At 41.4% G+C, this 12500-nt stretch overlaps 1 protein-coding gene across 5 annotated transcripts in view; it reads right to left on the bottom strand.

The window, feature by feature from the left end:
• Window positions 1-12500, bottom strand: part of LOC143032828 (sodium channel protein 1 brain-like) — a 766195-nt gene that overhangs the window by 212341 nt on the left and 541354 nt on the right. For all 5 annotated transcript variants that reach the window (XM_076197936.1, XM_076197935.1, XM_076197938.1 and 2 more), the window contains one exon: window positions 10468-11340. In XM_076197936.1, the coding sequence (XP_076054051.1) occupies window positions 10468-11340 (873 nt within the window). The remainder of the gene's footprint in view (window positions 1-10467; window positions 11341-12500) is intronic.

Raw genomic sequence — 12500 nt, 5'->3', positions numbered from 1 at the left:
TTACGAAGGACGACATACCCGTTCTGAGTCTGACGTCAGAAAGCCCACAGAGATTCTTCAGCAACACAACTTTAAATGTCCAGGACGGGCACCGATTTTCAGTGAGTTTCAGTGAATGTTCTCGTTATTTGGTTACCTAAAATCAACTCCTATTTGCTCGAAAAGTAAATAAGAAGTATAAAAAAAATCTTTTCGAAACTGTCTCGTTTCTCTTACGTTTAGTAGAACCGCCATATTCTGGACTGGAACGCATTTTAGAGTAAATACTAATCAACGGGGGTATAGATACCGCGACTGCTTCCACGAACTACGATAGTTGATGAGTTCTAAGAAGCTGTGACGTGTATGACCTTAGGACGTAGACTTACGATATCGTAACTTGTCCGTATCGTATACAGTTAACGTAAATAACCAAAGCTTCACATTAGACAGCTCCCGTTGTACTTAGAAGTGAAATCAGCTGTACGACAGATATGCCACTCGGTCAGAGGAAAAAAAAAAAGGTCAGAGTGGTCCATGGATTTTACATAACTGACAAAAAAAGAAAAGAAAAAAAAAAAAAAAAAAAAAAAAAAAAGTAAATTGTCCTCACGTACTGGCGTCTATTAACGACCTCCTAAACTATAATGAGGTGGCTAGAGGTAATTTTCTGATAGTCTCGCATCGGCCTGAATGGCTTTGCTTCATTCATTACCTGTGAGACGTTAGCCTCGATTTCATCAACATTTCGTAATCATTTCATAAGAACCATGACGTCATCGGTATGACATCATGATGTCACTTGACTTCGTATGAGCTTACTTGACTTCATATAATGTCACTTGACCTTACACTATATAACCTGTCCTTATGACGTCACCTGACCTTATATGTCAATTGATATCATATGACGTCAGTCACTTGACCTCTTGTGACCTCACCTGACGTCAAATGACATTGTATGACGTTACTTTACTTTGTATGACGTCACCTGATCTCATATGAACTCGAATGATCTTACTTGACCTCATAAATGCGCTGGCTGAAAGTGGTAAGACTTTGAGCTCAGGCTTCAGTTAGCGTTCAGTCAAGAAATGATGAACTTAAGCGACATCGTTGTTTAGGTTTTGTCGGAGGATTTCCAATCTCTCTCTCTCTCTCTCTCTCTCTCTCTCTCTCTCTCTCTCTCTCTATATATATATATATATATATATATATATATATATATATATATATATACCTACATACATATATATATATATATATATATATATATATATATATATATATATATAAAGGAAGATAGGGTTAATAAAAGAGTATTGGGATGGAAAGGATGAGTGAAGATTAGAAAAAGAGGTGTGGAATACAGAGGTGGAAGGAGTGAACATGAGGGGGAGACCAAGGATGAGATGGATGGATAAGGTAAAAGGGTCTTTGGGAAAGAGGGGAATGTCTGTTGAGGAAGGACGGGAGAGGATAGAAGATAGGGGTGAATGGAGAATGGTTGTGTATGGATGATGGTGTGATGCATGAGTGGATGGGGGCTGGGGTGTGTGTGCGGGAGTATGTGTGAACAATAAATTGACGCACCCCGAAGGGATTTCTCCCATCTTCTCCATTTCTGCATGATGGGACGTAGAGGGCGGGGTCGCCGATTTAATGAAGCGGCCATGTTGTGGATGTGCTGTGTCTTGCGACACTGCTTCTGACTTAGGGCAGTTGGCGAGATGCAGGGATGACCCGTCACCCAGGAGCCAAGATAATAGAGAGGGAAGGGGGTGGATGGGAGTGGAGTTCGTGGAGATAGAATGGGTGGGAGTGGTTTTATCCCTTTGTTTTTTTGCTATCTGCCTTGTAAAGGGTAAAAAGCCTTTGGTATATGTATGTACATATACATACATACATATATATATATATATATATATATATATGTATATTTATATTCATAAATAAATATATATATATATATATATATATATATATGTTTGAAATAGGGTAAATAACCTCGAAATACAAGATTGTATTATATTTCTTTTAATTTTCTTTTTCTCCCTCCTTGTTCTCTTTATCTAACAAGTCCACATAATAATGAATAAATAAATAGCTAGATAGATAAATAAACAGATAAGATAAATAAATCAAATAAAGTTAAAGGTAAAACAGAATATGGTCAAAGTAAATAAATTAAGTGAAATGAAATTGCACCAAAAAATACATATCTGAAACTCCACATGAATCCAGAAAAAGAGAGAGAGAGAGAGAGAGAGAGAGAGAGAGAGAGAGAGAGAGAGAGAGAGAGAGAGAGAGAGAGACAGAGAAAGGGAGAGAGAGAGAGAGAGAGAGAGAGACAGAGAAAGGGAGAGAGAGAGAGAGAGAGAGAGAGAGAGAGAGAGAGAGAGAGAGAGAGAAAGGGAGAGAGAGAGAGAGAGAGAGAGAGAGAGAGAGAGAGAGAGAGAGAGAGAGAGAGAGAGAGAGAGAGAGAGAGAGAGAGAGAGAGAGGGAGAGAGAGAGAGAGAGAGAGAGAGAGAGAGAGAGATAGATAGAAAGAGACAGAGAGACAGAGAGAAAGAGAGAAGAAAATGGAAAGTGAGGAAATGGAGTAAGGTGTGGAATCAACGAAAGTCATAACGGAAGTAAAAAAAAAAGAAAAGAAAAAAAATATATATATATATATATATATATATATATATTTATAAAGAAAGAGAGGGAGGAAGGAACGGGGGAGGAAACAGAGAAGAGAAGTAAAGCGAATTGAAAGAGAGCAAAGAAAAGCAGATGTGAATAGGAACGAGGAGAGGGGAGAGGAGGGGAGAAGAGGGGAGAGGAGAGGAGAGGAGAAGAGAGGAGAGGAGAAGAAAGGAGAGGAGGGGAGAGGAGATAGAGAGGAGAGGAGAAGAGAGGAAATGAAGGGGAAGGGAGAAAAGGTAGAGAGGTAAGGAGAAGCAAAGAGAGGAGAAGAGAGGAGAGGAGAAAAGGGATGTGGAAAGGACGGAAGAGGAGGTGGAGAAGAGAGGAGAAGAAAGAAGAGGAGGTGAGAAGGAAAGGAGAGGAAGGAAGCGAAAGGGAGTAGAGTTGGGGTAATGGGAGAGGACGACGAGAAGACGGAAGAGGAAATGGAGGACAAGGAGAGCTGTAGAGGAGAGAGGAAAGGGAGAGGAGGTAGGGAAGAGGAGAGAGGAAAAGAAGAGTGAAGAGGAAGGGAAAGGAGAGGAAGGGAAAGGAGAGGAAGGGAAAGGAGAGGAGGGGAACAATGGAAGAGGAAATGGAGGATGGGGAGAGGAGGGGGAGGAAGGGGAGAGGAGGGAAGAGGAAATGGAAGATGGGGAGAGAAGTGGAAAAAAGAATGAAGATGAGGGGAGAGCAGTGGAGAGGAGGGGAAAGAGGAGAGGGGAGACGAGGGGAGAGGAGGGGAGAGGAGGATACAAGAAAGAAGAGGAAATAAAAAAGAGAAAGGTAAGAGGAGAGAAAGGGGAGAAGTGAGGGAACTGAAGAGTAGAGAATAAAAGTGTGGAGAGGAGGGGGAGAGAAGTAAAGAGGGGAGATGGGGAGGGGAGAGGGGGAGAAGACTGAAGAGTGGGAGGAGAGAAGTGGAGGGGGAAGAGGGGGAAAGGAGTGGGAGAGAAGGTGAGGAGGAGAGGAGAAAACGTGGGACGAGAGGAGGAGGAAAGGAAGGAGGGGGAGATGAGGAGGAGGAGGAGAAGGAAGAGGAGGAGGAGAAGGAGGAAATGGGGAGGAGGAGAAAGAGAAAGAGAAAGCGGAGGAGAAGTAGGAAGAGCAGGAGGAAGAGGTGGGGAGAAGGAAGAGGAGGAGGAGGAGTAAATGGGGAGGAGGAGAAAGAGGAAGAGAAAGAGGAGGAGGAGTAGGAAGAGCAGGAGGAATAGGAGGAGGAGGAGGTGGAGGAGGAAGAGGACGAGGAGGAGGAGGGGGTTGTAGGAAGAGGTGGAGGAGGAGAAAGAGAAGAAGGAGGAGGATGGAGCAAAGGAAAGATTGAATAAGAAGAGGCCGACTGGATTAGATTCGTTTTCTTTTGTTTATAAACATTCTTGTGGGAAACGTTGAAGGACCTTCTACATGTCACCTCCTCAGGTGAATGAAATCTTTTTGAGTTCGGGAACAAAGAGCATAGCCTCGATTTTGCATACAAAGAGCATCAGGAACCAAGGACATCGTCTCGATTTCGGGTACAAAGAGCATCATCTCGACTTCGGATACAAAGAGTATGGTCTCGACTTCGGATACAAAGAGTATCGTCTTCAGTTCGGGAACTAAGAGTATCATCTGGACTTTGGTAACTAAGAGCAACGCCTTCAGTATGGTAACAAAGACCATCGTCTCAACTTCAATAACAAATAGCAATGCCTTCAGTTTTGTAACAAAGAGCAACGCCCTCAGTTCGGTAACAAAGAGTATTGTCTTCAGTTCGGTAACAAAAAGCAACGCTTTCAGTTTGGAAAAAAGAGTATCTCCTTTAGTTCGGTAACAAAGATCATCGTCTTGACTTCAAATACAAAAGAACATCGTCTCGACTTCAGATACAAAGAACAACTCCTTCAGTTCGGTAACAAAGATAATCATCTTCAGTTCGGCAATAAAGAGCAACGCCTTCAGTTCGGTAACAAAGACTATCTCCTTCATTTCGGTAACAAATTTCATCGTCTCGACTTCGGATACGAAGCACATCTCGACTTCATTAACAAAGAACAACGCCTTCAGTTCGGTAACAAAAAGTATCTCCCTCAGTTCGGTGATAAAGAGCATTATCTCGACTTCGGATACGAAGAACATCGTCTCGACTTCGGTAACAAAGAGCAACGCCTTCAGTTTCGGTAACAATGAGTATCGTCTTCAGTTCGGTAACAAAGAGCAACGCCTTCAGTTCGGTAACAAAGAGTTTCGACCTCAGTTCGGTAACAAAGGTCATCGTCTCGACTTCTAGTACAAAGAGCATCGTCTCGACTTCGGATACAAAGAGCAATGACGAAGTATTTACGATATTGTAATGACGACAGCATCGTCACATGTGACGTCATATAAAGTCAAGTGAGGTTATTTAAAGTCAATTGACATCATATGAGGTCAAATGAGGTCATATAAGGTACAGTGATGTCATATGAGGTCAAATGCGATAATACAGAGTCATGTTAGGTCAACTGAAGTCATATGAGATTAAGTGAGGTCATATGAAATCAGGAGGCGTCATATACGGTTAGGTGATGTAATATGAGGTCAGACAATGTCATGTGGACAAATAAGGTAATTTTGAGGACATGAGAGGACAAGAGCCTCATGATAACGTCAACGTCCTTACGACGACGACGCAACGACGATAACAAAGAACAGATGAAAGACGAAAGAGGTTCGGTTGGGCAGAAGCTGAAGATGTGTGTGTGTGTGTGTGTGTGTGTGTGTGTGTGTGTGTGTGTGTGTGTGTGTGTGTGTGTGTGTGTGTGTGTGTGTGTGTGTGTGTGTGTGTGTGTGTGTGTGTGTGTGTGTACGAGTACATATGTTTCCATTTCATGAAAACCAATCCTTTACTAAAAAAAAAAATACAAAAAACAAACAAACAAACGGGAGCGGTTGATCGGAAATTCTTCTCAGAAAGCCAAGAGCTTTTTCAATATATCAAAGAGTTTGAAGAAAGCAAACCCTTTCTCTGAAGAATGGGTAATGAGAAGGTGTTTGTGGAACTTAATCAGAGGTTCATTTTATTATGGAGACTGAAGGGGAGGAAGAAAATGAGAGAGAGAAAAAGAACTTCATTTAATTAAATCAAACTGAGAGGATTTCAATTTTGGATTTTTGAGTACTTTTGATAATGGTGAGGCTCGTGGTGGTGGTCGTTTAATTTCTTTTAAGGAAGGTAGTTCAGTGCTGGAGTTGTTCAAATGTATACATGTGTGTGTGTGCACCCACACGTACACATACGCACACACACACACACACACACACACACACACACACACACACACACACACACACACACACACACACACGACTCGGTGGCGCAGTTGGTAGAGCGCTGAACTGCTGGCATGGTGGTGCCCGTAGTACTTGGTTCGAATCCTGCCCAGGGCCGAAATTATTTCGGTACCGCTGCGCTTCGGGTCGTTACTCTGACTCTCGTGGGCGGGGAGTTGGGTGTGTGTGTGTGTGTGTGTGTGTGTGTGTAAGGTCATAGCATTACCCATAGATCGGACCTACGAGCTCTGAGCTCTCTTCCGGGAGGGAAATAGCTGTCGATCACGAGTCCAACACGTGATCCATAGACCAAGTTAATACACACACACACAAACACTTGTTCCACTTAGCATTGATTTTTCATTTCTTGGAGATCTGTCTTTTTTATTGTTTCTTCCCCATTCTTGGCCACCATTTGTATTTGTTCTTTTATTCTCTTTTTAAAGCCTCGTTTTTATTTGTATCTTCATTTTTCATTCTTTCGTTCTCACTTTTGACTATGATTAATTCCTTTTTTAGATCATTAAGAAAAGCGGGTCACTACGAGCATTGCTCTTTTCCCGTAAAATGCAACTAAGTAAAACTGGGTAAATACACATACACACACAGGCACATACACACACGCAGACACACACACACACACAGACACACACACACACACACACACACACGCACGCACACACACACACACACACACACGCACCCACACATTTATACTCACAGATATACATATACACGATCCATTCAACATGGGATTAACAATATTCTCCAAGCGAGATGTGTAATTTCAGACGAAAAAAAAAGAAATCAAACCTAAAAGAAATGTCCAGTTAATAAAATATATTCAGAGATAATTTTCAACCTGGGAGACCACGATGATGACGTAAACAAAAATGAAAAAAACAAACAAACATCAACGGTAAAGAAAAATTAATTTAAAAAAGATGATAACGATGAAGACCATGAAAAATGAAGACGACGACGACGAAGCTGAAAAAAAAACGAAAAAAGAGCAGCAGGATGAAAAATAGGATGAGGAAAAGGGAGCACAAGAGGAGGAAGGAGGTGAAGGAGAAGGAAAAAAGGAGGAGGAAGAGGATGAGAAAAAGAAGGGAAAGGAAAAGAAAAATAAGAGAAAGACAAAAAACGAAAGAGAAAAATGAAAAAGAAGATGAAAAGAGAAGAGGAAGAAGTAACATGAGGAAAAAGAGGAAGAGGAAGAAGAAGATGAAGAAGAAGAAGATGAAGAAGAAAAAGAAAATAATGAAGAAGAAAAAAGAGGATAAAGTAGAAGAAGAAGAAAAATAAAAAGAAGAACAATAAAAAGAAGAAAAATAAAAAGAAGAAAAATAATAATAAAAAAAAAAAAACAGAATAAGAAGCAGAAAATGAAAAAGAAGAACAAGAAGAAAAAGAGGATCATTAAGAAGAAGAGAAAGAAAAAAAAAAGAGGATGATTAAGAAGAAAAGAATGAAGAAGAGGAAGAAGAAGAAGAAAAAAAAAAGAGAATGAACAGGGAGACGACAAAGAAGAAAAAAAGAGAAGAAGAAAAGGTCGAAGAAGCAGAAACTGAGAAAGAAGAAGAAGAAGAAGAAGAAGAAGAAGAAGAAGAATACAACGACTGTGACAATGACGACGACGACACAATTTGAGAATTGGTGGAAGACAATATCTTGTCCAGCAAAATTGCGCGATCCAGAAAGAGAAAATAATTTTTCCTTTCCAGTAGCAACGTTTTCGTAGGCTGAATGTACTTTTTTTTCCAAGACGTGAAAAGAAAACGTTTTTAGAAACAAAGGCTGGATCTCTTTGTTTCGATTCAACCTTTTAGAAGGGGATGATATATATATATATATATATATATATATATATATATATATATATATATATATATATATATATATATATATATATATATATATATCATCCCCTTCTAAAAGGGGATGATATGTTGTATATCATAATACAATATACAACACACACACACACACACACACACACACACACACACACACACACACACACACACACAGAACGAGAAAAAGAACGAGAAAGAGAACGAGAAAGAGAACGAAAGAGAAAACGAGAGAGGAAACGAAAAAGAACGGAAAGAGAACGAGGGAGAGAACGAGGGAGAGAACGAGAAAGAGAACCAGAAAGAGAACGAGAAAGAGACCAAGAGTGAAAACGAGAGAGAAAACGAGAAAGAACGGAAAGAGAACGAGGAAGAGAACGAGAAAGAGAACGAGAAAGAGAGTGAGAAAGAGAACGAGGGAGAGAACGAGAAAGAGAACGAGAAAGAAAACGAGAGAGAAAGGAAAGAGAAAAGAGAGACAAAAAAAGCAATAATGAAAGGGAAGAGAGCAGGCATGGACCATTGAAATTTTGTTCGTTTTGACTCTGTCAGGAAACCTGTTGACAAGGCGGACTTCAAAGCCTTGTCAGCATAGGAGGAGGAGGAGGAGGAGGAGGAGGAGGAGGAGGAGGACTGTGGGTGTGGGTGGTTCTTCAGTTCTGGGAAAAAGGAGTGGGGTTAAAGGTTAAAAAAATCATACACACACACACACACACACACACACACACACACACAAATGCACACACGCAGCCACACACACATACACACACATATACACACGCACACAAATACACACACAAACACATACACACACACACACACACACACACACACACAAACACACACACACGTACACATACACACACATACACACACACACATATACGCACACGTATACACAAGCACACATACGCACACACACACACACACACACACACACACACAAATACACACACACGCGCGCACACACATACACACATACGCACACGTATACACAAGCACACACACGCGCACACACACATATACACACACACAAATACACGCACATACACACACACGCACACATACACACACAAGCACAAATACGCACACACACAAATACACACACACGCGCACACACACATACACACATACGCAAACGTATACACAAGCAAACACACGCGCACACACACATATACACACACATACACACACACAAATACACACACACGCACACATACACATATACACACACATATACACACCCCCGCACACGCACACACACACACACACACATACACACACACACACACACACACACACACACACACACATACACACACACACACACACACACACACACACACAACACCGATCTATCACAGGCTTTTTTAGCATTTTATTATTCAGAATTTTTCGTGGTTTCCCATCCATGTTTGTATGTTTTCTATATCTTCACTTCAATTTTTTTCTTTTCGCTCATTTGTTCATTTTCTCTAATCCCGATTTTTTTTTCATTTTGTGTATTTGAATAATGTCTTAACTATTCCGTCCATATTTTTTTCTTATAATTTTATTTCTAATTATCGCTCAGTCTCCCTTGGTTTTTGTTTTGATATGTTCTTTCATTTCTTTAACTCCATTTACCAAATGCAAGATCTTTTTTTAATCCCCACAAAAAACATCTCGTTTTCTTTAACGCCTTCACATTCTTTTCATTTCTTCATTTTCTTTGTACTTCTCTTTGTCCTCAACTTTTGTCCCGCTCAAATGACTTTTTCCTCTCAATAAACTAAAAAAAAAGGTTGCAGGAGTAACGTGGCGGAGGATTGGTTCAATCGTGAGATTTATGGACAGGATTAGGAGAGGCTGTCCAGAAGGGGATCCCGAATGATTGACAGAATCTATTTTATATATCTTTTTTCTTTACAGAATCTGAATCAACGTATCTCAATAGACCCCACGATCAGAATTCAACTTAAAAAATAAATAAATAAATAAATATATATATACAAAAAAACAAACAATAGTAATAAAACAACAACAATAATAAAACGTTGCAGTTGATATTGACTCCGTACCTAATATTCCATCTATACAGATATACAAAAACTTCAACATAACAAATCTCATTAAGCCATCATAAGTATAAAGTAAACACACGCGATCATAGATGACATCATTAAGTGATTCAATCATACTGGAACCTTTCAGTGGATTCAGAACCGCTTTAGGGGAAAGGTTGTCATGGAAAGTCTGTCTGGACCAGCCATATAAAGAAGAGGAGCGAACCTGTGCTATCAAGTCCTCGGCTCAATCCTTTTACTACCCGACTTACACTTTCCCTTGTTACTATTGTGCCAAGTAAGGCATCCATAATGTCATATCTGAAAGAGGATGAGGAGGATGAGGGGGAGAAGCATGATGAGGGTAGGAGGAGGAAGAAGAGGAGGAAGAGGAGGAGGAGGAGAAACAGGAGGAGCATGGGGAAGAGGAGAAAGAGTATGAGGAGGAGGAAGAGGAAAAGGAGGAGGAGGAGGAGGAAGATGAAAAGAAGGAGGAGGAGGAAGAGAAAGATGAGGAAAAGGAGAAGGAGGAGGAGAAGAGGAAGGGGGAGGAGAGAGAGGAGAGGGAGAGGGAGGAGAAGGAGGGAGAAGAGGATGAGTTGAACAAAGCCTGATCGGGTACTTACCTGAATAAGGTTGGGCATATGGTGGAGTGAGATGTTGTCGCCACCATCGTGGTCCCCGACCACTCCGGAGTCGTCCAGGGACGGTTGTCGGTGAGGAGCGTTGTTGGCCAGGCGGAGGTGTGGCCGAGAAGGATCATCGCAGGGCATAGGCCTCGGGGGCGCCCCTCCGTGAGCGCTCGACTCCGTCCCAGGGACGAGGAGCCCCTCGCCGCCCTCCCCTGCGGCGGCGTCCCCTCCGCGCACGGCCACGACCCCGTGGGACTCGTGTCCCGCCCGAGCGACGCCCGTGTGGCATTGGCACTGGCAGCACCTGGCCCTCGAGGCTGAGGTGCAAGGCTCGCACGTGGATGACCCGGCCGTGCGAGGGGCACCGCTGTCGTTGTCCACGCGCTCGCCAGGTCCTCCGACGGGGCCTTCGCCGGCGATGATACGGACCCGAGCTTCCGGGAGGGGACTCCGAGGGGGAGCGTTGCACCCTGTGGGCGGCGGGGCAGGGGCGGGGGATCCTACCGTAGGGGGCGTGTCCCTGGTGATGATGAGGGACGCGGGGCGTGAAGACACCTGCTGGGAGCCTCTTCGTGGAGGAGGGTCTATGGTGAGGAGCTGCCCTTCTTTGATCTTCATCGGGGCGATGGGGCCCTTCGGAGATTCGTGCTCAGGGGTGGCGGAGGCTGAGGCGGAACCGTTCTTGTCTTTCTTCTTGTTTTTTCTCTTGGAGAAGGTGTCGGAGAGAATGCCGGCACCTCTTCTCATCACGATGATCCGCCGGTTCTTCGGCTTCTTCTTCTCCAGGGGCTTTGCGTGCGTCAACTTCTCTGGGTCGAAAGAGAACGTGGAGTCGTCCCGGTGGTCCATCAGGTCTTTGGTTTTCTCCTGCAGAAGGAAGAAGTGAGAATGAGGAGAAGAGAACGGGAAAAAGAACGATACAAAATACGAAGTATGGTTTTTGAATATACATATATATATATATATATATATATATATATATATATATATATATATATACATATATATATATATATATATACATATATATATATATATATATATACATATATATATATATATATATATATATATATATATATACACACACATACATGTGCAGTTTTGAAAAACATTTATGAATAGACTAATTCATATGTAGCCTACGCCAGGAGACACGTAGTTGGACTGTTGGGGCAGGTAACTACAGTCACTGCTGGGTACCGTAGGGAGTGCGGGATTCGAACCCACAACTGAGCGAATACGAAACCAGCACGCTTCAGATGACGCCAACAGTGCATATTTAATTCATACAGTAATTCTAATTAATCTTTTGTCACTATTGAAGAAATACCAAAAAAATAAATAAATAAAAGGCCGGGCTGGTTCGGGGAGACGCAAGAAAAAAGAGGAAGAAGAAGAATATGAAGAAGAAAAAAGAGAAGAGGAAGAATAAAATGAAAAAGATAAAGAGGAAGAAGAAAAAAGAAAGAAGAAAAATAAAAAGAGTAGGAAGGAGAAAAAGAAGAAAAAAAAGAGGAAGAAGAAAAAAGAAAAAGAAGACGATGAAGACAATTAAAAAAAAAAAGAGAAAACAAAGAAGAAAACGAAGAAGAAAAAGAAGACAAAAAAAAGAGAAGAGGAAAACGAAGAGGAAAATAATAAGAAGATGAAGATGATGAATAGAAGAAAAAGAAGGATTATGAAGGATTACAAACAAAGAGCATACCGACAGGAGACCTTTTGGTCCATAACTAGGTCGGACGCGGGAAAAATAAGCAAATAAATAAAGAAATAGATAAACGAATAAAATAAATAAACAGATAATGATAAATAATAAATAAACAGAAAAATGACAATAATTTATAATATGTAAATAAATAAAAAATAAAGATAGATGATAATAAAAAATAGCAGGCATTACAGCATAATTCTTAGTTTATTCCATTCATTTACTACACAGTTGGAGAATTTGTCTCCCGATCAAATCTAATTCCTGACAGTTTGGACCACTATTTCTTGTCTGATTCACACTCACTGTGAGAATT

Source organism: Oratosquilla oratoria, chromosome 14 (genome assembly GCF_046742065.1).
Source record: "Oratosquilla oratoria isolate Oo_2021 chromosome 14, ASM4674206v1, whole genome shotgun sequence".
NCBI classification, from domain to species: Eukaryota; Metazoa; Arthropoda; class Malacostraca; order Stomatopoda; family Squillidae; genus Oratosquilla; species Oratosquilla oratoria.
The sequence above is the reverse complement of the archived record's forward strand: the minus strand, read 5'-3'. Positions and strand labels throughout refer to the sequence as shown.